Source organism: Rhinopithecus roxellana, chromosome 5 (assembly GCF_007565055.1).
Source record: "Rhinopithecus roxellana isolate Shanxi Qingling chromosome 5, ASM756505v1, whole genome shotgun sequence".
Taxonomy (NCBI): domain Eukaryota; kingdom Metazoa; phylum Chordata; class Mammalia; order Primates; family Cercopithecidae; genus Rhinopithecus; species Rhinopithecus roxellana.
Genome location: NC_044553.1, coordinates 112750681 through 112777465, shown reverse-complemented (window position 1 = coordinate 112777465; position 26785 = coordinate 112750681). Strand labels below are relative to the sequence as shown.

At 51.9% G+C, this 26785-nt stretch overlaps 1 protein-coding gene across 3 annotated transcripts; it reads left to right on the top strand.

Moving 5' to 3' along the window:
• Positions 1-4591: 4591 nt before the first annotated feature.
• Positions 4592-25782, top strand: CTSH (cathepsin H). 3 transcript variants are annotated; one of them, XM_030930552.1, is made up of 13 exons: positions 4645-4789; positions 8769-8800; positions 10128-10265; positions 10541-10646; positions 11892-11962; positions 12552-12656; positions 15093-15179; positions 15510-16100; positions 18048-18129; positions 19742-19810; positions 22137-22243; positions 24429-24554; positions 25342-25782. In XM_030930552.1, the coding sequence occupies exons 8-13, from the start codon at positions 15943-15945 to the stop codon at positions 25415-25417; spliced, it is 618 nt and encodes a 205-aa protein (XP_030786412.1). In that variant the 5' UTR covers positions 4645-4789; positions 8769-8800; positions 10128-10265; positions 10541-10646; positions 11892-11962; positions 12552-12656; positions 15093-15179; positions 15510-15942; the 3' UTR covers positions 25418-25782. The 3 variants fall into 3 exon arrangements, with proteins under 3 accessions (XP_010377951.1, XP_010377952.1, XP_030786412.1); XM_010379649.2 differs by lacking the exon at positions 10128-10265 and having other exon boundaries at positions 4592-4789; positions 16045-16100; XM_010379650.2 differs by lacking the exons at positions 10128-10265; positions 25342-25782 and adding an exon at positions 24995-25331 and having other exon boundaries at positions 4592-4789; positions 16045-16100.
• Positions 25783-26785: the final 1003 nt, after the last annotated feature.

The following is a 26785-nucleotide window of genomic DNA, read 5'->3' as shown; positions in this document are numbered from 1 at the left end:
TGGGGGAGGGGAGTGATAAAGTTGATTTATCCTTTTTGTTATCCCCAGATTCGGCTTAAGAAAAAGAATAAATGGCTGCGGGGCAGGTAACAATGACTAGAACATTCATGCAGGAGGCATTCTGCATGCAGGCATTGATTGCAGATTCCAGAACTTGTGGTTAGTGGACTCCTACTGATGTTTCTGGGAATTCTAGACCTGGAAGTTCAGGAAGGTAGGCAAGCCTCAGGACTCACTGTCATCACTTGTTCCCATGGGGCAAATACTTTAGTGGAGTAGAACTCTGGACTCAGGTACCCAGGAATTCAAATCCCACTCTTACTTACTTGTATGGCCTTAGACAATGTACGTAAGTGCCTCAATTACCTTATCCATACAATGGGGATTTAAAAAGTGAAGATTCTGCTGGGTGAGGTTGTGGTGGCTCAGGCCTGAAATCCTAGCACTTTGGGAGGCCTTGACAGGTGGGTTGCCTGAGCTCAGGAGTTCAAGACCTGCCTGGGCAACATGGAGAAACCCTGTTTCTACTAAAATACAAAAAATTAGCTGGGCGTGGTGGCAGGCACCTGTAATCCCAGCTACTCAGGAGGCTGAAGCAGGAGAATTGCTTGAACTGGGGAGGAGGACGTTGCAGTGAGCCGAGATCGTGCCATTGCACTCCAGCCTGGGTGACAGAGCGAGACGCTATCTCCAAAAAACTAAATAAATAAAAATAAGATAAAAAGTGAAGATTCACAAAGTTGTTGTTGTTGCTGTTTTTCCTTTTTTGAGATGGAGTCTTACTCTGTCGCCCAGGCTGCAGTGCAGTGGCATAATCTCGGCTCACTGCAAGCTCCGCCTCCCGGGTTCACGCCATTCTCCTGCCTCAGCCTCCCAAGTAGCTGGGACTACAGGTGCCAGCCACTACGCCCGGCTAATTTTTTGCATTTTTTAGTAGAGACAGGGTTTCACTGTGTTAGCCAGGATGGTCTTGATCTCCTGACCTGGTGATCCGCCCACCTCGGCCTCCCAAAGTGCTGGGATTATAGGCATGAGTTACCGCGCCCAGCTGATTCACAAAGTTTATTTGTGTGAAGCACTTGGAGCAGGGTCCAACACATCCCCACAAGAGGTCGTGACTCTGACCATGGATAGGCCTGCTCTCTGCCCTTGGCCTCCCAGCTTCCATAAGCACCAGACCTTCAGACCAATGAGGCACCTGCCAGCTTGGGCATTTCATCTGGTATATTGGTTTCCTCCTACTGTTGTGTGCTAATTACCACAAACTTAGAGGCTTACAACAGCACAAATGTATTCTATGGAAGTTCTTTAAGTCAGAAGTCCATGTGAACTTGGTTGGTTCCCTGGAGGGTCTCGGGGAGAATCTGCTTCCAAGCTCATTCAGAGTGCTGGCAGCGCAGCTCCATGCTGGTGAAGGGCTGAGGTCCTGGTTTCCTTGCTGGCTGTCACTAGGGTTATTTCCAGCTTCTAGAGGTTGCCTGTGTACCTTGGTTTTTGGCCCCCTTCAAAGCCAGCAGTGGCATAGAGAGTCCTTCTCATGATTCAGAGCTCTCTGACCCCACCTGCCTCATCCCTCCTCTAACTTCTCCGACCTCTCCTTCTGTCCCATCTCTCTGACTCTTCTCCTATGCTCTTCTGCTTCTAAAGGCCCACATGATTCCATAGGGCACCTCGGATAACCCAGGATAATCATATTTAAAGTCAGCTGATTCAAATGTTAATTCCATCTGCAAAGTCCTTCATGGCAGTCACTAGATTGTGCTTGAGTGAATAACCAGGGAACAGGAAGCTTTCGAGTTCTGCCTACCAGCCCTGTCCAGCCAAGACGGTGCCAGAAGCTCCAGTCCTCAGCCTCATTTCTGTAGAGGTGCAGAGAACTGGAACCAGGAGAAGCCCTCTCAGAGGTGACAGCCAGTTGGAGACAGAGAGTCAGACAAACTCACTATGAAAGTGTGTGCAGGTAGCAAAGGACAAAAAGCACACAACAGAGCATCAGAAAAGCCCATGCATGGCAGGGAGTCACTATTCTGGTGCCATGCTCAGGGCCAGGCATTTTACCTATAACTATATTTAAACTGCATGACTGTATCTAACTACCCTGGAAAGCAGGGACACTTGCTCCATTTTACAGATGAGGAAACTGAGGCCCAGGGGGAGGGGGGAACCAGTGCTTAGGTCACACAGTGAATCTGTAGTATGGCTAAAACCAAACATCGGTTTCCAATTAACCAGGTCAGTGCCCTCCACATCTCAGCACCCAGCGGCCCTGGCTTGCTGGAACTATCCACAAAGGAGGGTCACCAGGGACCTAGCGCAGTGGGCAGCTCTGGGGTCTGAGGTCTAGTATGCAGAGCTTTTAATTCTGACTTTCTCCAAGTGGCTGGGATGAGCAGAGGGGTGAAGCATTCCAGGCACACTTGAAGGGCAGGACATCTGCCTAGGGAGGACACCTTTATCCCAAGGCCAGCGACTCACGTTCCAAAGAGTAACCCAGCAGGGTCTTTTCTGAGACGTTTGTCACCCATAGGGGCATCCAGACAGGGATGGAGTCACAACCTAACGAAGATCTGCTTTATCTGAAAAAAAGTGCCTGCTGGAGCTGACCCCTGGTCCCATGGAGATTCCATGTCCATGTGCCACACTGGCCGCAGGAGAGGAGAGAGACTGTGGGGGAGGCTCTTTAAATGCAGATTTCTGAGCCCTACCGAGACCCAGTAGGTCAAATCCCAGGAAAGAAGTCCAGGAATCTGCTTCCCCAGGTGCCTGAGAAGCAGAGTCTGGCTAGAACATCAGGGGATAAAACACCAGTAGGAGGGAAGCCGTGAGAGAACTCAGATCTGGCTCCACTCACAGGTTGGAAAGACACATTTTTAAAAAGAGAGGGCAGGGCATAGAGGCTCACACCTTTAATCCCAGCACTCTGGGAGGCTGAGGCAGGAGGATCACTTGAGCCCAGGAGTTTGAGACCCCATCTCTACTAAAAATACAAAAAAATTAGCTGGGCTTGAGCCTGTGGTCCTAGCTACTCAAAAGGCTGAAGTGGGAGGATCTCCTGAGCCTGGGAGGCCAAGGCTGCAGTGAGCTGTGATGATGCCACTGCACTCCAACCTGGGTGGCAAGAAAGCCAGGCCCTGTCTCAAAATAAATAAATAAAAATTTAAAAATGAAGAGACAGAGGAAGAGAAAGCCCAGAGCAGAGAACACTGCAGTAGGTCAAGGCTGGGTTCAGACACTCTGCATGCGGACTGGGAAAGTTACAATCTACTCTTGGGGCCTCAGTTTCCTCTTCTGTAAAATGGGGGGGTCAACAACATGCCACTTTGCAAGGTGATGATGTAAGTGAAGAACAGGGTGCCACTGGGCACTCGAGGCTACAGCACAGGCGGTTCTAAATCACCCTTTCCTCACCCAAAGCAGTGACAGCACCAGCCTTCTCGGCCTGGAATGCACGTTCTTCTGTCTGTCTCACACCCACACCCTTACATACCATCTTCTTCAGCTTTGCGAGCTTCAGAGAATGGCCCTACAGTTCTTAATGTAACTTCCTCAGCAGAAAGACTAAAATGTTTATTAAGGGGCAAAGCAATTCACAAGGAGGGTGTCTAGCTTCTCCAGTTATAAGTCCACTCCAAGCAAAAGGGAAGCCAGGGGAATGTTGTTAACCAGGGCAGGGAGACATGGGGAGGGTGGGGGAAAGTCCGAGGTGGAGACACACAGGGACATGGGGGGGGGGTGTGAGGTGGGGACAGGCAGGGAGATGGGGGTGCAAGGTGGAGACACGCAGGGACATGAGGGGGTGCGAGGTGGGGACAGGCACGAAGATGGGAGGTGCAAGGCTGGGACAGGAAGGGACATAGTGGTGTGAGGTGGGGAAATGTAGAGAGATTGGGGGGGTGCGAGGTGGGGACAGGCAGGAAGATGGCAGGAAGATGGGGGTGCGAGGTGGGGTCAGGCAGAGACATGGAGGGTGTGAGGTGGGGTCAGGCAGGGAGATGGGGGTGTGAGGTGGGGACAGGCAGGGACATGGAGGGGTGTGAGGTGGTGACAGGCAGGGACACGGGAGGTGCGAGGTGGGGACAGGCAGGGAGATGGGAGTTGCGAGGTGGGGACAGGCAGGGACATAGGGGGTGGGAGGTGGGCACAGGCAGGGAGATGGGGGTGCGAGGTGGGGACAGGCAGGGAGATGGAGGGTTCAAGGTGAAGACAGGAAGGGACATGGAGGGTGTAAGGTGGGGACAGGCAGGGACATGGGGGGTGCGAGTTGGGGATAAGCAGGGAGATGGGGGTGCGAGGTGGGGATACGCAGGGAGATGGGGGACGTGGGGATGGCGACACGCTGGGAGAGGGAGAGGCCAGGCTGAGACCTCCCGCGCTGTGCCAGCCAGTCCAGGCAGATCGAGGACTCAGCCAGGCCTGATAGCCAGACAAGCCCTTCCTCCCAGAGGAGATAAGGGAGCGACGCGGCCGGGTGCTATGTGAACTACAGCTGGAGGGTTAGTCGGCGCCGCCCCCTCCCGCAAGCCTGGCCCCAGGGGAGTCCCGCCCACCCCGCCCTGCGCTCGCTCCGCCCTGCGTTCGCACCGCCCCGCGCTCGCACCGCCCCTCCGCGGTTGTGCAGCCCCGCTGCACTCGCAGTCGCAGTTGTGGGCTGCCACCTCCGTGGACCCTGAGCGCCAGAGCCCAGCCGCCACGGCCGCGATGTGGGTCACGCTGCCCCTGCTCTGCGCCGGAGCCTGGCTCCTGGGAGCCCCAGTGTGCGGCGCCGCGAAACTGTCCGTGAACTCCTTAGGTACGCAGAGGGGGCGCCGCCCGAGAGGGTGCTGGCAGGTCCTACAGTGGACGCCGGGAGAACTTGGCCGGGGACGCACTGGGCTCCGGAGGAACGGGGCAGAGCTTTCCCCGGTGAGAGGCCAGGGACTCTGCGTGCTGGCACGGGGAGGGGTGAACTGCATTATGGGGTGGGGGGACGTCTCGGAGGGTAGGCGGCTTGTAGGACCAGAAGAGCAGATGGGCTGAGTGTCCAGGGTCCCGCTTAGCCAGGCGGCTCTCCAGCCTAGAATACCAAAGGAGCCCGCAGCTCCTTCCGCCTTCCCCAACTGGGGACACAGAGTGTCACACAGAGGACTCTGATCTGTCCCTGCCAGAGTCGAGCAAGGACTTTCCAGCCTTCTATAGCAGCTTCCCCCGGGACTTGGCACACAAGGGATCTCCATAGTGTCCTGGGAGTCCCATCTGTAGAGTAGGTTGGACGGGCTGTTTGAAAGAGTGTGCAACGGCAGCAGGGAAAGCACTCAGTCCAGCAGCGCTTTTAACCGCACCCCAGGGCCCATGGTGTCAGGTGGAGCCCCAGGACTCCTCTTGTTGGCCAGGCTGTGACTGGTCCAGCTTCGTGCTGCCCTTGCACCCTGTCTACTGCCCGGGCTCAGGCACTGCCCTGGCTGAAGGCAGGGAGTCTGCTCTTCCTTACTGCCTCTCTCCTTTCCTACTGCCCCTGGTCCCAGCCTCAGCCCACAGGCTCTGAACTTAAAGACCACCTGCCCCCTTCACAGAGAAAAGTAGCCAAGAAACAACCCGAGGAGCCAGGAACCTAGGGAGGGGGTGCTCTGAGCTCTGGAGGAACGGGACAGGGCTTTCCCCCAGCTAGAGGCTCAGGGGATGGGACAAAGATCACCGAGGCTGAATCTGGGCCGGAGGGTTGCCTCATTCCTTCCCACCTATTTATTAAAAAAGCCCCCCAGTCTTGCAGACCTCAGTGGGTGGCCAGCTCCAGGTCAGTTCCCGCCTAAGGAAAACCCAGCTGCCCCAAGTGAGGGCTGCTTGGAGGAGGCTGGCACTGAGAGACTGTCTGAATTCCAGAGCAGGGCTTGGCAAACTTTTTCTGTAAAAGACCAGATGGTAAATAACGTAGGCTTTATGGTGGTCTCTGTAGCAGCTACTAACTCTGCCATGGTAGTGTGATAGCAACCATAGATTGTATGTAAGTGAGTGAGTGTGACTGGGTTCTAATATAGGATTTTTATGGCCACTGAAATTTCAGTTTCAAATGACTTTCGGATGCTATAAAATATTATATTTCTTCTAACCATTCAAAAGTGTAAGAAACTGTTTGTAGCTCAGGAGCTGTACAAAAACAGGGGCCAAGGACCGGGTGCGGTGGCTCACACCTGTAATCTCAGCACTTTGGGAGACCAGGGCAGTCGGATCACTTTAGGTCAGAAGTTTGAGACCAGCCTGGCCAGTATGGTGAAATCCTGTCTCTACTGAAAATACGAAAATTAGCTGGGTGTGGTAGCCAGGCGCCTGTAATCCCAGCTACTCAGGAGGCTGGGGCACGAGACTCACTTGAAACCAAGAGGTGACGATTACTCCAGCCTGGGTGACAGTAAGACTCCATCTAAAACAGACAAACAAACAAACAGGGGAATACTGTAGTTTCCTGAAACCTGCTCTAAATCCAGGCAAGGCAGCACACATTATGGCACTTTTAAAAGTCCTGACTAGATTGGAATGGATCTATTTGAGGGTAGAGTATGGTTCACCAGCAGATTATTCTGGCCCCAGAATAATCTCCCCAGAGGCAAACTGGTAGTCAATTGTCCTAAACTCAAACCCTGCCTCCAACTTTTGTCCTGAGTTGAGGTCTGTCTTCCTCTAAAGCCCTCAGCTGCAGCAGGGCACTTAATCAAGATTTGGAATCCCCTGAAACCCTAAAGGGACCCATGTTGGGGAAATGTGCATTTTCCCCCAGGGAAAATGGCCATAGATTGGTCTCTGGAACAGGTTCGAGACCCCAAAACAGAGATCTGAATGCTGTGTGGTAGTGATCTTCACACTGGAGGTATGAATCCTTGGGGGAATACAAAGATATTCCAAGTGATGCCGGCAGAGAGTGTTCTGGAAATCCATTTATAGACCTTTTATTTCCAAATGTCCTCTTTGCTAAAACTGGGAGAGAGCTCCTGAAGGCAAGGGGGTACCTCTTTCCTCTCATTCAGTCTGAACCTGAACCCATGGGTATAAAAACAACAGGGACGGCAAACAAAAAGACAAAACAGTAATAAATCCTTCATATCTGGCATTCTCAATTCCTCAAGGAAACTGAATTGAAGAGGAGAGGACCTCATGGGGGTATCAACTGATGGGGTCTTAAAGATAATGTTGAGTGAGGCCAGGCATGGGGACTCATGCCTGTAATCCCAACACTTTGGGAGGCCAAGGTGGGTGGATCACCTGAGGTCAAAAGTTTCAGACCAGATTGGCTAACATGGTGAAACCCCATCTCTACTAACAATATAAAAATTAGCTGGGAGTGGTGGTGGGCACCTGTAAACCCAGCTACTTGGGAGGCTGAGATAGGAGAATTGCTTGAACTGGGGAGGTGGAGGTTGCAGTGAGCGGGTATCATGCCACTGCCCTCCAGCCTGGGCAACAGAGCCAGACTCCATCTCAAAAAAAAAAGAAAAGAGAAGGAAGGAAGGAAGGAAGGAAAGAAGGAAGGAAAGAAGGAAGGAAGGGAGGGAGGGAGGGAGGGAGGGAGGGGAAAAGAAAAGGAGAAAAGAAAAAGAAGGAAGGAAAGAAAGGAAAGAAGAAAAAGAAAGGGAAGGAAGGAAGGAAAGAAAGAGAGAGAAAGAGAAAGAAAGAAAGAAAAAGAAAGAAAGAAAGTTAGTTGAGTGATAGAGTACCATGGGATTGGATGCACAGAAAGGAGTGCAAAGAATTAAATGGCATTGCTCTTAAAAACTGCCTGCATTCCCAGCTGCTTATTTGAGCAGGGTTTCCCAGCCCTTTGACCTATAAGAAACAAAAATAAGACCAGAATTAATGCTGAACCTTTTCTCAATTAAACAATATTCACTCATGAAAATATAAATCCATTGTGGGGGATGGGTAGTAGAGTCCTGTTTATTTCATTAAGAGATGCATTTCTGATACAATTTTACTTTTGATGTTTAACAATTACTTTTCATAATGCATAATACATTTGAAATGTTTTAATCATTTGGGACACTAAAAATAATTATGATTACTCAATTCAGAATAATTTTTTTTTTTTGAGATGGAGTCTTGCTCTGTCACCCAGGCTGGAGTGCAACAGCACGATCACAGCTCACTGCAAGCTCCGCCTCCCAGGTTCAAGCGATTCCCCTGCCTCAGCCTCTTGAGTAGCTGGAATTACAGGCACACACCACCATACCCAGCTAATTTTTGTATTTTTGTGGAGACGGAGTTTCACCACGTTGACCAAGCTGGTCTTGAACTGAACTCAAGCAATCCACCCACCTTGGCCTCCCAAAGTGTTGGGATTCCAGGCATGAGCCACCGCACCCAGCTGGAGTAGATAGATTTTTAAATTAACTTCTTACTGAAATATAACATCATACAGAAAGGGGCACAATTCACTAAGTATGCATTTCCACGCATTTTCGCCATCTATACACACTCGGGTGACCAGTGCTCAGATGAAGAAACAAGACATGAGCAGCACCCCAGAAGTGCTTTCTGTGCCCCCACCCAGTAGGCATAACCACTATCCCGACTTTTAACACCACTGATTAACAGTACATACTTTTTCATGTTAATTTGGGGTACAAAACCAGGAAAAGTCAGAGTTTCTTTTAGCATTCTGCATTATATCACACCATTTTTGATGTTTTAAATTTAGCCCAGTTTTCTAAAATGCAAATCAGTTCTAAAGTGCCCTACTTTACTATAGACTCAACATTAGTGTGATGTGCCCAGACCTAATTTTTTTTTTTTTCTTTTTACAGAGAAGTTTCACTTCAAGTCATGGATGTCTAAGGTCAGTGCCCAACTTCTTCTTTCTGAAGTTTTTCATTTCACAGTTTCCTGTTATCAAACCAAACTGTCCCAGATTTGAGACAATGAAAGAGGGAATTTCCAACTTGGCCTAATGGGGTCTTTCCAGACATTGAATTGGCCAAACACTGGGAAAGATGCAGTTAAGTAAATTCCTTCCAAATAGTGGTCCCAAGTGATGAACTTGGCTGACAGCCTTCCAAGCCCTGGGATTCGTTTCTGTATTTTGTATTCAAAGCATATTGTGGAGAATGTAAATTAGTACAACCATTGTAAAAAAAAAAAACAAAAAAAACAGTATGGGGGTTCCACCAAAAACTCAAAACAAAACTACCATATGACCCAGCAAGCCTGCTACTGAGTATATATCCAAAAGAAAGGAAAGTTGTATAATAGGGAGATAACTGCACCCTCATATTTATTGCAGAACTAGTCACAATAGCCAAGATACAGAATCAACCTAAGTGCCTGTCAACGGGGAAAGCAAACATGGTGTATATACACAATGGAATATTATTCAGCCGTAAAAATATGAGATTCTGTCATCTGCAGCAACATGGATGGAACTGGAGGCCAGTATGTTGAGTGAAATAAGCCAGGCATAGAAAGGCAAATATTGCACATTCTCACTCATATGTGAGAGATAAAAAGGTGGATCTCATGAGGAAAGACAGTAGAATGGTGACTACCAGAGGCTAGGAAGGGTAGGGAAGCAGGGATGAAGATAAATTGATTCATGAATACAAAGAAATTTTTTTTTTTTTTGAGACAGAGTCTCACTTTGTTACCCAGGCTGGAGTGCAGTGGTGCACTCTCGGCTCACTGCAACCTCCACCTCCAGGGTTCAAGCGATTCTCATGCCTCAACCTCCTGAGTAGCTGCGATTACAGGTGCCTGCCACCACGCCCAACTAATTTTTGTATTTTTAGTAGAGATGGGGTTTCGCCATGTTGGCCAGGTGGGTCTTGAACTCCCGACCTCAGGTGATCCACCCGCCTCAGCCTCCCAAAGTGCTGGGATTACAGGCGTGAGCCACCACACCTGGCCCAAAAATAATTAGATAGAAGAAATGAAACCAAGTGTTTAGCAAATAAGTAGATTGGACTGTAGTAAGCAATAATTTATTGTGTATTTCCAAATAGCTATAAGAGAATAAGTTGAATGTTCCCAGCATAAAGAAATGTTTAAAGCAATGGATATCCCAGTTACCTTGAATTATTACAGATGATATGACTATATCAAAATATTACATGTATCAAAAAAGTACATCAGCTATATATCAATAAAAAATTATACACATTTGTTTTTAGAAAACCAAAGCACACTGTGTACTGGTTGTAAAACCAGTTGAGGAACACCAGTGCTTGTGCTTTTGAAAAATGGTGATTTTTGCCATAAACTTGACCCAGCACCAGCAGTGGCGTCCAGGAGTGCCCCGCATGTGGCAGGTCTGTTCACCAGTGCCTCTTGGACCGCAAGCTGACTTTCAAGCAGCTGCATGGTTTTCATTCTGGCCACAGGACCCTGAAGATGGGGTTGTTTTGTAACTTCCCAAATTTCTCAGCAGAGACTAAGGGCAGTGCCCCGCCCATTAACACAGATTCGGCCTGTGAATGATAGCAGAAAGAAAACCTTCAACTTTCCTCTTACGAAAACAAAAAAGTCTCCCTCTGGGGAGCTGTATCCTGTTTCCATGACTTGCTGTTGGCATGTTTTGTTTTAGCACCATAAGACATACAGCACAGAGGAGTACCACCACAGGATGCAGACGTTTGCCAGCAACTGGAGGAAGATAAATGCCCACAACAATGGGAACCACACATTTAAAAGTATGTGGACACCTTCCTTCCTGGAAGGCAGTCAGTTAGTGAACCAGCCCATGAAAGGGCCCACTGGGTGCTGGTGGGTGGAGGGAGCAGAAGCCCGGGCTCTGAAGTTGTGTTTGGCTGACCTCAGATTGTGGCTCCACTGTTACTCTCTGTGTGATGTGGGATCGTAAATTTGGGACAAAGCTGGTACCCCTCTGGGTGGTTGTGAAGTTTACAAGAGACTATAGAAGCCCCTGCCCCATTCCTGCCATCTGAGGGTCCAGCCTAGAAGCCAAGCTCTGTCTTTGGATTGTTGTTGGGGGATAGGGGTTGCTCATGGGCTCAGAGCAGCCCCTGGGAACATCTGCTTTCACTCCGGATTAATTTCACTAGAAACTCACACACACGTCCAGCATATTTGCTAAGGACTCTGAGAAATATTGGTAGTTGACTAAATTGCTAATAAAGGCATCAAGCATGAACTGGAAGGAAACCTGGGCTTGAAACTCATTTCTGCCCAGTCCTAGCCTGTGACCTTCAGGGATGCTAACATGGGCAGTAAAGAGGAAATGAGGCCAGGTGTGGTGGCCCACGCCTGTAATCCCTGAAGACGAGGTCAGGAATTCGAGACCAGCCTGGCCAACATGGCGAAACCCCATCTCGACTGAAAATACAAAAATTAGCCAGACATGGTGGCAGGCGCCTGTAGTCCCAGCGACTAGGGAAGCTGAGGCAGGAAAATCGCTTGAACCTGGGAGGCGGAGGTTGCAGTGAGCCGAGATTGTGCCACTGCCTCCAGCCTGGGCAACAGAGCGAGACGCCGTCTCAAAAAAAAAAAAAAAAAAGAAAAAGCGGAAATGATCACGCATCCCTCCTGGGGCTGTGTAGAGACCAAATTAGGCAGCAGGTGGGAAGGCCCCTGGCAGCAGTGGAGTGGTTCTTTACCTAGCCATCCATCAGATTGACGAGGGGAGTATCTAAAAAAGTAAGTGCCCAGGCTCCACCCCAGACCAACTGCATTAGCATCTCTGGAGTGTGGCCCGGATATCTATACCATTGAAAAAGCTCCCCAGGTATTTTGGCAGCACTGTAAGGGCTGACCTTAGTTTACTGAATTATATTAAATACAGAAACTTAAAGGAGATGAGTTGCAGTGGTTCTAAACAGGATACAGGTAAACAGGAGGTTTTATCATTTTTTCTTGTCTCTTCATTAATGATTCGCTAGCCACCTGTTTTATTTTGGTTTTTTCCTTCCTCTTTGTAGTGGCACTGAACCAATTTTCAGACATGAGCTTTGCTGAAATAAAGCACAGGTATCTTTGGTCAGAGCCTCAGGTAGGTATAATTCATTGCAACCAAACCTGAATCCTTTTAGTGAAACCTTTGGAATAAATTTGGAGCCTGCTCTGCTTCTAGGCAGATTCAGTCCCATCCCCAGATGCAGCTGAGGGTGTCCCCAGATTCTTTGGGGGAACCAGAGTAGTCAGCTCTCAGCAGTCCAGGCCCATGGCCTTAGCAATGTGGACCCTTAACTTCGGGCTCCCAGATTAAAATATAGATGCTCAGTTAAAAATGAATTTCAGATCAACAACAAGTAATTCTTTAGCATAAGTATATTCTAAAGATTGCACAGGATATACTTACACTACAAAGTTATTTGTTGTTTACCTGAAATTCAAATTTAACTAGGTGAGCTGTATTTTTATTTGCTACATCTGTCTACGCTATCCTAATGCTCTGGACTCTCAAGGGGACATGTAATTTAGCATTTGGGAGCAGTAGACAGGAGAGGGAAGGTTCTGACAGCTGCAGTCTTTCTCATTCTCTCTTGGTGATTCTGTTTTTATACCTTTCTTCTTCTTGTTGTCAGAAAGGTGTTTGGTTTTGTTTATTTTCCTGAAAATAATGTATTTGGTTGTTCCAGAATTGCTCAGCCACCAAAAGTAACTACCTTCGAGGTACTGGTCCCTACCCACCTTCCATGGACTGGCGGAAAAAAGGAAATTTTGTCTCACCTGTGAAAAATCAGGTATGCTTGGCAATCTCCATCCTCTCCCTGCAAAACAGCCACACTCCCAGACAATACACCAGGAAGAACAACTCAAAAGGTCCACAAAACCACCTTAAGCACATCCCTGCCTCTGTTTCCTCTCAGCATCTCTCCAGCCCTCTTCCTTTGAGGGGCCAGGGAGGTCAGCACTTCTCTCGGCTGCTCTGGAGGATGCAAAAGTTCCTCTTTATTGGGCTAAAGTTCACTGCCTTCCTTCTCCACGCCTCACATTTTCCCATTGGTCCCAGGTCTCTCCTACAGGGCCATCCAAAACATTATGTTCCCTGTGCCCATCTGGACACCAGAACCCCATGCATCTCCTCTTCCCTGCTCCTTCCTCTCCAAGCCACCAGGGGCCAGCCCCTGCCCTGGCTGGCCACATCCCTCTGGTTAGTCCATGTGTCATGCATCAGCAAGCTTCTCATGGCGGGGGCTGGCCTCTGTGGCCCTCGTTGTGGGGCACAGAGGGCTTGGCAAGGTGAGAGGCCCCGCCTTCCTCCATGGGGGAGCAGTGGGGGGGTCTCAATACAGGCCCTGTCCCAGAGTCGGGACCCAGCCCCCACTGTTCTTCCAGCCTGCTGTGGCCCCTCCCCTAGCAGTGAATCTGCTGTGGCCTTCTTCAGAAAGACGCTGACCTCTGGTCTCTAGGAAATATCAAGTGAAGGTTTCCTTCCTGGAAACTCCTGGCTTTCCATCAAAATTCTCCATGAGAAATGTTTTTTCACTTTCCAAAAAGCCATGCAGCACAGCTTTAAATCCTCCCGGGCTCACAGTGTTCATGGAGCCTGCCAAGTGTTGGATGTTTAACTAGCACCCAGGAGCCAAAGCAAACCTCTCCTTGCTGCAGGGAGTGGAGCAGAAGCCTACCTTTGCCCCTGTGACCTTTTTAGACCCTCTGAGAATCACATGACAATTCAGGGCAACATGTAGTAAGTGTGGAAACCTAAACCTGCTCACCACTTGGACAGGTAGGAAAGGGAGGCCCATCAAGAATTTTCCAAGTCCTCCTGTTAACAGATCCTGGGCTATCAGGCAGAACGCAGCCAGCTGGGCTAAGGGAGCAGAATGAGGTACTTTCTGTCATAGATGTGTGCTATCTCTTACTGTGGCCGCTGTGTGGGGATAGAGATGGACAGCAGCCCCAGCGTCCATCAGCTCAGCACCCCCTTTGAGAGTTGTTCACTTTACAGCGGGGGAGCCTGAGAGGGAGGGTGGTTTGCCTGAAGTCCAAGGTAAGTAAGTGACAGAGGGGACTCAAAACCAGGCCCCTGCCCCAAGTCTAGCACCCAAGGCTCAGCCCAGCTCCGCCTCCTTCAGCAGTGAGCATAGTCTCCCCGGAAGTGGCCACACCTGCCTCATTGACTGTCTCAGGGACTCTCACCAGGCCGTCCCTCCGTCCCCCAGCTGAGAGAGATATGTAAAGGGAAGAGATTGGGGGAGGCCAGTGTGAACCTGGGATGATGACATGGAAGGCAGGAAGGGGACTTAGAGACATTTCAGAAGCCGAAGATGAAAGACTGAACCAGCGAGGCAAAGAAACAGGGATGAGCCCGAGAGAAATCCTTACAGCAGCCACCAGCATTGTGCCCATAGGGGCGACTGCCTGACCAGCAGGATCTGACCTAACCCTGCTAGTGCCCTGCAAGCAGGAACCCTCGCCATTCCCACTTTACAAGCAATGAAGCCAAGGCTTCGAGAGGGGAAGTGACTTGCCCAGGTCACCCACCTGGTGTGTGGCAGAGCTGGGATGTGAACCAGGCAGGCAGGCTGCAGCCCCCCACACCTAACCCTCATGTTATTCTGGAGGTGTTGTGAATAAGGGGGCCAGGCAGCGGCAATGAACTGTCAGAAGGTGGGGAGATGGGTGGATGGGGCGGGTCCCCCAGAGTCTGGGGTGTCAGGGGTGTCTGGGTGGGGTTGTCTGGCAGTTAGTTGGATGTCTGAGCCTGAGTGGAGGTCAGCACTGGGCTAGGGTTTGGGGAGCTGTTAGTTTAACAGGACTGTGGGCAGAATGAGACTGGAGGTGGAAAAGTGAGAGAAGGTTCTAAAAACAGAACTTTGGGGCATCCTTCTACAGGGAACCAGTGGGGAAAAGAGGAGCCAGCTGAAGATCGAGAAGGAAGAGAGCCAGAAGACTGTAGAATGGGGTGGGGGACTCCAGGCCCTGGCAAGATGGTGGGGATTGGCCACCAAGAGGTGGGGATTGGGATGAGCCACCTGCTGCTCCTGCTCCTTTGCAAGCCTTTCAGGACTTGTGAGGCTCAGAATGAATGGATCTGGAATAGGGCTTTGTAAACTGTCAAGGCACTTGAGGACTCGGGAGCTCTGGCAGGATCAGCAGAGGAAGGCAGAAGGCAGGGCTGTCTCACGGTGTCCCCATCACTGATGTCCTCTGCCCTCCCCTGGCCTTTCCAGGGTGCCTGCGGCAGTTGCTGGACTTTCTCCACCACAGGGGCCCTGGAGTCTGCGATCGCCATCGCAACCGGGAAGATGCTGTCCTTGGTAAGAAATCAGCCACAGGCCACCCCCTGCAGAGGACACCCCAGCCTGATGTGGGCCAGGCCTGAGCCTTTGGTCTCCCTGGAGCACTGGCTAAGGGTGCTGTTTCAGGTGGACCCAGATGCCCCAGCCTTGTGGACATCTAGCATGAGAATCTTAACTGATGCTTTTCCTGGGAAGGATCTGAGTTTATTAAGGAACTGGCCCAAGGGTTCATTCCCAGGTGGATCTGGGTGGTCCTTAGCTTGACAGCCTGGAGCCTTCCCCGCAGAGGGGTTCAGAAAGGCGGAGCCTGCCTGGTGGGTAGCCAACTAGGAGCTATGCCCTTCCCAGCAGCCTCAGTTGTCTTCATGAGGGAAGAGCTGGGACCTATGCATCCATCCCCTCGCCCACATGGGAGGGATGATGCCCCTGCAGGAACTGTCCTAGCCCCTGCCTCTGTGTAGGAAGGAGGGAGTGTGCACAGCAGGCCTGGTGAGGCCATGAGGGCCCTAGGTTGAAGACAGGTGGGGGTAGGGTTTCTGGCTAGGCCTGTTTCCCCCATCCTATACACCGCTGTGGGACCCCATGCTCTGCATCGTATGGGCACACCTACAGGGCAAGGGCTTGGACCCAGCAGCCCTCGCCCCCTCTCACCTTCCCTGGCTGCCCCTGCTTACTGAGTCCCTCCCGACATATGCCAGCTGCTGAGCTGGCACTGCAGGACATACAGCAACTGTTCCTGCCCTTGGGGAGTTTATAATTTGGTCACCTGGACACAGCACTGATGGGGCCCCAGATGTGGCCCAGCCAGGGAGGCTCAGCGCCTCGTGCCAAACCCTTGATGGCTTCTCAGCTCGCAGCTTACTGGGTTGTGTCCTTCTTCCAGGCTGAACAGCAGCTGGTGGACTGCGCCCAGGACTTCAACAATCACGGCTGCCAAGGGTATGTCCCTGTCCAGGAGGGGCCCAAAACCTCTTCATTTCCCACTGACCGCTTTGACAGGATGCAGTGTGTGCTGGCTGTGCCACAGATATAATCCCACCACTGCCCTGGGTGATGGCTAAATGGTCTCTGTCATACAAGGGCGGTCACCTCACATGGCCATGTCTCATAGCCAGGACAGGGCAGAGCTAGAATCCGAGCCCAGGCCTCTGTCCTCTCTCCACTGTATCACCTGGCTCTCCACAGCACGGTTGACCCCACCCGCCACCAAGGCCTCTGGGAGTGTGGCTAAAAGAATTCAATAGAGTGAGCAACACACCATTACACATCATCCTCCAAACCCGAGATCCACACACAGATACAGGGTTGGCCTTTAGATGAACTTGCTAAAGTCCCAGCCTCCCAAGCTCGTTGCGCCCTGTGAGGGTGAGGTGGCCGTGCGTAAGGGCTGTACCTTGCCTGGACCTGCTTTCCTGGCCCACTCTAAAGCAGGTTGCCAGGAATTTGCTGACATTTCTACAGTGACTGTGGCCCTCCCTTCATGCAGTGCTCTGAGACATTTCGGTGGCCTTTGCTCACCTGGCACATTGTGTGCATAAAGCCAGGCCCTTGGGGTGCCCTGCCTCAGCTCCCCTCCACCTCCCTGGGGCACATCCCTCTCCCAGGCCCCAGCCCCTTTGAGCTGGCTCTTCCTCCTGTAGGGAGCCGTGCTGCAGCTGAGTCCTGGGGACCCAGGGGTGAAGTCACAGCCTGCTGTCAGATCCACCATCCTGCTCAGTGTCCCCTCACTTCTGGTCTGTTTCCGTTCCACAGCTTAGAAATCTGACCCATAACAAGAGTCTGACATTTGGGCACTCTGGGGTCTCACTGTTTTTATCTTTATTTCATTATTTATTTATTTATTTATTTATTTATTTATTTTTGAGACAGAGTCTTGCTCTTGTCACCCAGGCTGAGTGCAGTGATGCAGTCTCGGCTCGCTGCAACCTCCGCTGCCTGTGTTCAAGCTATGCTCTTGCCTCAGCTTCCTGGCGGTGGTACACGGCATTACAGGCGCGCACCACCACACCCAGCTAATTTTTGTATTTTTAGTAGAGACGGGGTTTCACCATGTTGGCCAGGCTAGTCTCATACCCCTGACTTCAGGTGATCTGCCTGCCTTGGCCTCCCAAAGTACTGGAATTACAGGTGTGAGCCACCACATCCAGCCTGTTTTTCAAAGGAGTCTGTTTGCTTTGGTTCAGGATGGTACTTCCTTTTCTCATTCATACAACAAATATCACGGAGCACCCACTGTGTGTAGGCCCTGGGGATACAGCGCTCAGCAGAACTGGAGGAGCGGGCATTCTGACAGGCTCAGACAGTGGTCAAGGCTAGACTAGGTCAGGTGGTGCGGAATTCTGTGGAGAGAAACAGAGAAGGGATGGGGATTGCTGGGCAGCTGCTGAGTTTTTGTTTATTCTGGGAGGCCATGTGATGTAGAAAAAGACCCACTTTTGAACCACTTCCCAGCTTTAGCTGTGTGGCCCTGGCCAGGTTATTCAGCCTCTTTGCCTCAGCAAATTACAGCATCTACCACACAGGGTCGACATGAGGGGTCAGGGAGTCATGCCTGGGAAGCACCTGCTCAGGGGCACGGCCGTGTTGATGACTGCTCTGGGCTGATGCTGTTGACTGTGGTGTGGGGCTCTGCGCTCCTGACAGGCGGCTGGCCTTGAAGGGTCTCTGTCCCACTGAGGCACGTTTGGACTGGTCCTTGGACTCCGGTGGCCTCACCTGAGTTTGCTGAGACTTATCTCAAGGCCTCTCAGAGACCCCTCTGCCACTGGGACATGCCCAACCAAGTCCCCAGCCTGCCAGGCCAGACATCTTGCTGCGCCAGCCCCCGAGGGTCCCGCCTCTATCAGGACAGCCCCAGGTGGCCTCACCTGTGTGTACTTCTTGCAGGGGTCTCCCCAGCCAGGCTTTCGAGTACATCCTGTACAACAAGGGAATCATGGGTGAAGACACCTACCCCTACCAGGGCAAGGTAACTCCAACAGCCTCCTCTCTGTCTCCTTGGTGTACAGCACGCCTAGTTTCACTCCCTCCCCAGCCTTGGAAGACATCCCTTCTCGCTCCACCTCCCTCCCACTGGAATTCTCACAATTGTCTGTGCTCTCCAAATTCTTCCTTCCCCTCCTCCACCCACCTGAGCCCACTGCTCTCACTAGTCCAGGGGCCTCTTATTCTCACCCCATACCCGCTCTGCAGTACCATATCTCTCCTTCCTGAGCCAGCCTTCTCAGGACCCCTCCTTCCCCCTACCTGCCCCATCTTCCTGGCTCCTCTCCCTCCTGCCACGAGCGCCATCGTCTCGCCTCTAGCCTCTGTCCATGCAGTCGGCCTCTTGTGCCAAGGACCTTTGGGGGCCCACCCCCACCCCCACACTATCAAGGCTGCTGGTTCTCCCCACCATCACCTCCGCCCAGCCTGGCCACAGCCAAGTGACTTGTCTTTCCCCGAGACCTGTTGCTCCTCCTGTATTTCCCCTCGCGGTGACGAGCGGCACTGGCCTCCCTCAGAATTTCCTGGGTGTCCATAGTCCTGTCAGGCCGGTCCCCCTCCCTACCCTGCCCTGCCGCCAGCCTGCTGACCACCATAGACCTCACATGACTCCCTTTGCCCATCTGTGTCGCTGACCGCTCAGACTGGGGCCTCCATCCAGACCCCTGAGGGTGGCCTCCCCCAGGCCTCTCAGACCCAGCTCAGACCCCATGCCTGCCTGAATCAGAAAGCCGCAGAGGCTCCATGAGGCCTTCAGGAGAAAGCCCAGACTCCATCTCAGTCTCCCTGTCCCTGTCTCTTTTACTCTCCCTTCATTTTTTTTTTTTTTTTTTTTTTTTTTTGAGATGGAGTCTTGCTTTGTTGCCCAGGCTGGAGTGCAATGGCACAATCTGGGCTCACTTCAGCCTCCGCCTCCCGAGTTCAAGCAATTATCTGCCTCAGCCTCCTGAGTAGCTGGGATTACAGGCACCTGCCCCCATGCCCAGCTAGTTTTTTGTATTTTTAGTAGAGACAAGGTTTCACCATCTTGGCCAGACTGGTATTGAACTCCTGGCCTCGTGATCTACCCGCCTCGGCCTCCCAAAGTGCTGCGATTACAGGCGTGAGCCACTGCACCTGGCCAACTCTCCCTTCTTAACCTCACGCCAGGCCCAGCCCCATGCTGGTTCCTAAATGCCAGGTCCTGCCCTCCCTCCAGTCCTGTCCGTTGTCCTGCTGCCTTCTCTCCTGCCTTGAAAGGGCTGTGCTTCCCTCCTTGTGACCTTACCCCTGCACCTGCCTCTTGCCAGCGTTGTTTCCTGGGCTGAGACTGTCCCCACTCCCCTGCCACACAGGCTCTGACTCAGCCTCCACTTCTCAGCGAGTTTCCTCAGGCCGGGTCAGGCCCCTCCCCAGGCTCCCACCACACACCATGTGTGCCCACCTCTGCCAAAGCCAGGACAGGACCATCTGCTACCAGACCCTAAGCTCCTTGAAGACAAGGATGCCAGGCCCTGGCACATCTTGTTTTGTTTAGTAAATGTTATTGAACTGGATGGGGAGGCTGAGACTTCAGGTCCCTAACCTGTATTTCATGCCCTTTGCATCCTCAACAGGATGGTGACTGCAAGTTCCGGCCTGGAAAGGCCATCGGCTTTGTCAAGGATGTAGCCAACATCACAATCGTGAGTGCCGATCCCCCTCTGGGATGGGGAATGTGTCCTGATGAGGAGACCTCTCTCACGCTGTCCGATAGCCAACAGGCCCAGCAGGGCAGCCTTTCTGACAGCACATTCCTTTGATGAGTTCAGATTATCACTGGGTCTCAGTTGCTGTGACAGTGGCGAGGTGGGACATGGGAGGGAAAGTGCAAACTGGCAGGCAGGCTCTTCGGTTCTGAACTCCAGATCCACCCATGCCTTCATTCTTGTGGTTCTATTTTCTTGCCTGTAAAATGCAAGCAATTGTCCACATCCCACAGAAGCAGGTATGAGCATGTGCTTGACACAGCGTGTGTGAGACTGAGGAGGGTGAGTGTCACTCAGGATGAGCCAGGTTCTGTTGTAATAACAACTGTGCCCAATCTGCATGGCTGACAACAGTCAAAGGGTGTGTGGCACTCCTGCGCCCGTGCACAGCTTAGGGAGGGTGGTGTGTGCTTGGTGTCATTGGCCTCATGCCAGGACTAGAGGGAAAGAGGGTGGTAAATGATGCCCTAGCTCTAAAGCCAAAGCAAGTCGCCCAGTCACAGTTGACCTCAAGTGAATAGGGATGTGTGGTCTTACCCTGCTTCTCCCAGAGAGAACTGGAACGTGAGTGAATGCCCTCGTGACTCCAGCGTGCATGCGTACAAGTGTGGGAGGGTGTGTGTGAGGAGTGGAGGAATATCCCTCAGGTTGTGTGTGTGCCCACGAATATACGTACAGTTCACAAACGTGATGTCTGTGTAATGACAGCAGCATTACATTAAATGTAATGACAACCATTTAGTTGAAGCATATGCCAAGCTCTCAGCAGTAACATCCTTAACTTGATGGAGTACTTCTAGGCGATGTACCAACCCTCAACACACACTATCCCCTCTAGACCCGAACTGGCCCTAGGAGATGAGTATCCTTATTACCTCATGTGATAGATGAGGAAACAAGCTCCAAGTGGTTAAGTAACATGCCCAAGGCCACAGAGCTAGGAAATGGATGCTGAATTTGAACTAAGAATATGTCATTCCAGAACCAGGGCTCATTGCCTTGACAGCGTACAGCCCACACCCTGTACTCAGGATATCACCCTCTTCAGAATGTTGCTGCTGTCACTCAAGCTGGCTGCTCTGGGCCGTGATATCCCACAGACAGGTGAATTGGGGCCTCAAAGGTATCCTTTGCGTGGTCCCCAGAAGAGCCTCATTGGTGACACCTGCAGGGCCCTGACGACCAGGCCAGAACTGGCATTCAGCCCTCTTGGGCAGGCCCATGGGGTGGAAATTGTGCCACCCACAGAAGTCATCACCGCTGTGCTGGGCCGGCCTTTGTGCCCTCCAAGTCTCAGATATTCCCCGACTTGTCGGGCTCACAAGGCCTCGTCCACATACCAGGAAGAAAGGCACTCCCTCGCCAGGCAACTGTTTGCTTTTCACCGCTGGGTCTCTGTCCACCCCTCCAGGGAGGCAGGATGGAGGGAGGCTGGGCGCCCCGTTCCTCCTGCACTTGCTTCCCTTCAGCAGGGCCCTGGCCTCAGCGCAGGTAACTTTCACCCCCATTTCAACTCCCAGAGGTCTCTTCGTTAGCGCACTTGAACCCAGCCACCCCCAACCCAAAAGCTCCAAAAAGTGCTGATGCCTGGGCCCCACCCTGCAGATACTGTTGTAGTTGGTCTGGGGCACAGCCTGGACTTGGGGTTTTTTAAAAGTTCCACATGAGGTTCTACCTGCTGCTGTCACCTGGTCTCTGCAGCTCTGTTCCAAAGCTGCAGCCTCCAGGAAGCCACCCTGACTTCCCCCACCTGCCTTCCCCCTTGGAGGGGACAGGTTCTACTCAGAAGGCACACAGCTCTCAGCTGGGTCTTCTCTTGTTTCCACCGCCATCTGGGACCTACCCGTCCATGGTTTATAATCCCTGTGTTCTAGCAGCAAAGCTTTGTGGACTGGGTTTATGGGTGTAGGGCGTCCTGGGGTAGTGGGACATCATACCCATCTCTGCAGCCCTGAGAGCTGCTGGCCCAGGAGAGGACCTCAGGGAATGGGTGTGAATGACTGAATGAGTACGTCCATGCTGTACCCCAAGGTCCCTATCCCAGAGGGTGCAGGGTTTCCTAGGAGCAGAGTTGGGGAGAGGAATGAGAAATGGCCAGACAGACCCAGCCAGAGACGGGAAGGGAGAGAGGCCACAGGGGAGCTAGTTCTGGCCATGATGCTGCTCTGGGCCTCTAGCCCCTAGCTTGAGGCAAAAGGCTGTACTGTGAAAGGAGTAGGGAGGTGACAGGCCATGTGTGTCTGTCTCGGTCCTGTTTCTACAGTATGATGAGGAAGCGATGGTAGAGGCTGTGGCCCTCTACAACCCTGTGAGCTTTGCCTTCGAGGTGACTCAGGACTTCATGATGTATGAAACGGGCATCTACTCCAGGTGAGTCGGGGTCCCAGGAACCAGGCGGGACAGTGGGGAGGGCCTTGGTGGACCTCCTCACACCCCACTCATGGGACTTGGGCTCGCAGCCCAGACTCCTGTGTGTCAGACCCTTCATGACACCTGCCAGGTGCTGGGCGTTTTACACATCCCTCAGGTAATCCTCACACAGCCCCAAGGTCTAGGAGCCACGGCCTCTAGCAAAGGAGAGAAGGTCAGAAAGGATACAGCAGACACAGGCCACCTGGCTAGTGAGAGCTAGGGCCAAAATGTGAGAGCTCTGTGTTCCTTAACAGAAGAGCTGCCTCCAGTTTGAAAAACCCATGTTCAGGCCAGGCGTGGTGGCTCATGCCTGTACTCCCAGCACTTTGGGAGGCCAAGGTGGGTGGATCACTTGAGGCCAGGAGTTAGAGACCAGCCTGGCCAACATGGTGAAGCCCCATCTCTACTAAAAATACAAAAATGAAAAAAGAGCCAGGCATGGTGGTGCGCACCTGTAATCCCAGCTACTCGGGAGGCTGAAACACAAGAATTGCTTGAACCCGGCAGATGGAGGTAGCACTGAGCCAAGATTGTGCCACTGCACTCCAACCTTGGTGACAGAGCGAAGCTCTGTCTCAGATAAAGAAAACCCATGTTTAAAAATTTGAAGACATAAAATAGGGAGAAGAGAGTAGCTGCCCTCACACACTAGGATCCTGTGCTGGAGGAGTCACCCAGGCTTCTTCAGAAAAACCAAGCTTTAGCCTCTTTACTACGGGGTTTCTCTCACCAGCACCTCTTCGCCTGCCTGGTTTGCAGCCTCACTTCCCTCCCTTCATCAGTTGCTGCCCTTTAACGTCACTCGCGTCTGTGCTCTCCTCTCCCTCCCTGAGGCTCTGCCCTGGCCATCATTGTCCTTGGACCCCCTAACCCCCCACACACTGTTCCAGCCTCCACTGGGAGCTCTCTGCCTTCTGAAACACTCCTCTTGACACACCAACCTTTGAATACACCAGTGTCCCTGCTTTCCCAGGGTCCTACCCTCGGGGGGACCCTCATGATCTGGTCCTCCCTCTTTTTCCACACTCATCTGCCATCAAACCCTTGTCTCCTCTGTTCCACCCTGCAGCCCTCACCCCAGCCACGCAGAAGGGTTCATAGTTCCATGGGCATTCCCTGCCTCCTCAGGGAGCCTTCCCTAACCCACCCTGCCCACCCCCACCCCAGTAGGTTGGATCCCCTCCTGCGGGCTCTGTCACCCTCCCACTGTCACAGCCCTCAGGCCACTGTAGAGAAGCAGCGTCTTTGCCAACCTGCTCCCTGCCAAACAGGGCTTCCAAGGGACAGTTATGCATGCTGCCTGGATCCCAGCACCTGGCCCTGGGCCTGGCGTGAGCCCATGGCCCACTTGCACATCAGCTGAATTCACACCTGACCACTGCAGTTTGTTCTCTTGAATTTCTTGGAATTTCCTTATGGAAGCTAGTTCACTTTTGTAAACAGAAGAAGTTGTATTTTTGCCATAGGTGTAAAGTAATATTTAATAAATGCAGTGGCAACAAGGCAAAGCTGTGTTAAATTCTTCCAGACGCTGTTGCCTGAAGAAGGTGCAGCAGGAAGGCGGCTCTCTCCTTGCTAGGAAAGAGGGAGTAGAAAGTGTCAGGGGTGAGACATGGGCCAGCACCATATGGAGAGTCTCCCAACAGGAGCAGAAGAACCAAAAGAACTAAAAGAGCCGGGTGTGGTGGCTCACACCTGTAATCCCAGCACTTTGGGAGGCCTTGGTGGGTGGATCACCCAAGGTCAGGAGCTCGAGACCAACCTAGCCAACATGATGAAACCCCGTCTCTACCCAAAATACAAAAATTAGCCAGGTGTGGTGGCACATGCCTGTAATCCCAGCTACTCAGGAGTCCGAGGCAGGAGAATTGTTTGAACTCTGGAGGTGGATGTTGCAGTGAGCAGAGATAGCACCATTGCACTCCAGCCCGGGCAACAGAGTGAGACTCCATCTCAAAATATAAAAAGAACTGAAAGGAGTTCTCTCGCGGTGACTAAATGTGATTAAATCACCACCTTACATACCTCCCTGGTCCCTGTGGGGAACATTGCTCTAAAGTACTCAAAGAGGCGTTGCTGGATGGGACTGTCATTGCTTTTATCCTTCCCATATGATCACCTCTTTTTAAATTTTGTTTTCCAGTACTTCCTGCCATAAAACTCCAGATAAAGTAAACCATGCAGTACTGGCTGTTGGGTATGGAGAAGAAAATGGGATCCCTTATTGGATCGTGAAAAACTCTTGGGGTCCCCAGTGGGGAATGAACGGGTAAGCAGCTCCCAGGTCCCACTGCTGGGAGGGGGATGTTGCTCAGGCCTGGAGGCCCTGGGGGCATCACTTCCATCTCAGAGTTATGGCTTCCACAAATGAGCTGGTCAGCCAAGCCCTAGCCCAGGCCAAGGGGAAAGGGAGCATGAGAATGTAGCCTCCACATCTCCAAGCCCCCATTTGCAGCCTCACAGGGCCCCAGGTCTTCAGGATGCTGCAGGGAGAGCAGGAGGCCAGCTGGCTCAGAAGGACTGCTAGGAAAACAGCTCAGAACTCGGAACTCTGCTGGCATGAAATCAGTGTCTGGGAGGGTCCGTCTCTGAGAAATCAAGGCAACAAATGTACCCCTGATCACTGACAGCCCCTCCTTTGGGGAGAAAAGGCTGGCATGGGGTGGCCTTTGTACATGCTGCTGTGCCTTTGTTCTGTCCTCCTCCCAGACTCCATGTCTTCATCTGAAAAGGAGAGCTTTCGTGTTCCCTCAGGGTCCTGTTGATTAAATAGCTGTGTGAGGGCCTGGCCAGGGCTAAGAGGGGGCCCTTGGTAAATTTTCGGGAGAAGTGGGATATAGAATGTTCATCTGGCAGCCAAGGAGAAGGAAGAATGAATTCTTCATAAAGTCAGGTCAGTGATTTGCTGGTGATCAAATAAGCTGAATGCTACTGTTTTATGAATAAATTCAGAGGGTCTCATCCCTAAAGTCAGCTCTTGGTGAGCAGCAAAACATTCTAGAAAGGCCTGTGGTCAGGAGACCGCCAGCTGGGCCTCAGCTCCTCTCTTTGCCCAGGTACTTCCTCATCGAGCGCGGAAAGAACATGTGTGGCCTGGCTGCCTGTGCCTCCTACCCCATCCCTCTGGTGTGAGCCATGGCTGCCGCAGTGCAGACTGGCGGAGAAGGAGAGAAACGAGCAGCCTGGGCCTGGGTGGAAATCCTGCCCTGGAGGAAGTTGTGGGGAGATCCACCGGGATCCCCAGCATTCTGCCCTCACCTCTGTGCCCAGTCTAGAAACCTACAGAGAAGGAGGAGTTCCACCACGAGCTCACCTACGTCTGTGACGCAAAGATCACCAGCCATGTGCCTTAGTGTCCTTCTTAACAGACTCAAACCACATGGACCACGAACATTCTTTCTGTCCAGAAGGGCTACTTTCCACACATAGAGCTCCAGGGACTCTCTTTTCTGTATTCGTTGTTCAATAAACATTGAGTGAACACCTCCCTGGATGGAGCATGCTGGTCATCAGTTGCCCATCTCTACTGAAAATACAAAAATTAGCCAGGCATGGTGGTGTGTGCCTGTAGTCCCAGCTACTCAAGAGACCGAGGCAGGAGAATTGTTTGAACCCGGGATTGGGAGGTTGCAGTGAGCTGAGATGGTGCCACTGCACTCCAGCCTAGGTGACAGCGAGACTCTGTCTCAAAAGAATAAAATAAAAAATAAAAGGGGCAGCCAGGCGCAGTGGCTCATGCCTGTAATCCTAGCATTTTGGGAGGCCAAGGTGGGTGGATCACAAGGTCAAGAGATTTAGACCATCCTGGCCAACATGGTGAAACCCTGTATATACTAAAAATACAAAAAATTACCTTAGCATGGTGGCACACGCCTGTAGTCCCAGCTACTTGGGAGGCTAAGGCAGGAAAATCGCTTGAACCCGGGAGGTGGAGGTTGCAGTGAGCCAAGATCGTGCCACTACACTCCAGCCTGGCAAGAGAGCAAGATTCCATCTCAAAGCGGTGGGGGGTGGGGGGAGAGGAGCAGGGGGGCTGCAGGGGCCAGTTCCCTCCTTTTCAGCCATTTATCAAATACCTACAGAGTGTCCACTGTGTGCAGTCCTCTCCTGTACCAGGCACTGGGGAGCACACAAGGATGTTTCTAGCATCCAGTGTTGGCAAGACTGTTGTGAAATAAGCAGAATGGCCTGTGCCTTGGTGCTGTTTGGAGTTAAAGAGATCGGCAGACATGGCTACTTCCAACTGGGATAAACAAATTTCAAATGCACTTGAACCCTGAGGATGCTACAGAGCCTGGTAAAGAGCAGGTGCTGCCTAATTGGTCTCAGTCATCACCCCTGGCCCTACTCCATGACGGGCCCCGTGCGGACCTCTAGGAATCTCAGGCCCATGGACTATGTCTTTGACACTAAGGTGCTCCCACACTTAGGGGAAAGATAGCAGAGTTTTTAAAAAACGAAAAACAGTTAAAGTCCAAAGGTTAAAAACAAAGACATCAC

What these genes read in the sequence shown, in the direction of transcription:
- CTSH (XM_010379649.2), top strand. Translation starts at nt 4,699, where the DNA reads ATGTGGGTCACGCTGCCCCTGCTCTGCGCCGGAGCCTGGCTCCTGGGA. An exon ending in ACTGTCCGTGAACTCCTTAG is followed by an intron (nt 4,790 to 8,768) that starts GTACGCAGAGGG and finishes TTCTTTTTACAG; the next exon opens with AGAAGTTTCACTTCAAGTCA. An exon ending in CCTACCCCTACCAGGGCAAG is followed by an intron (nt 18,130 to 19,741) that starts GTAACTCCAACA and finishes CATCCTCAACAG; the next exon opens with GATGGTGACTGCAAGTTCCG.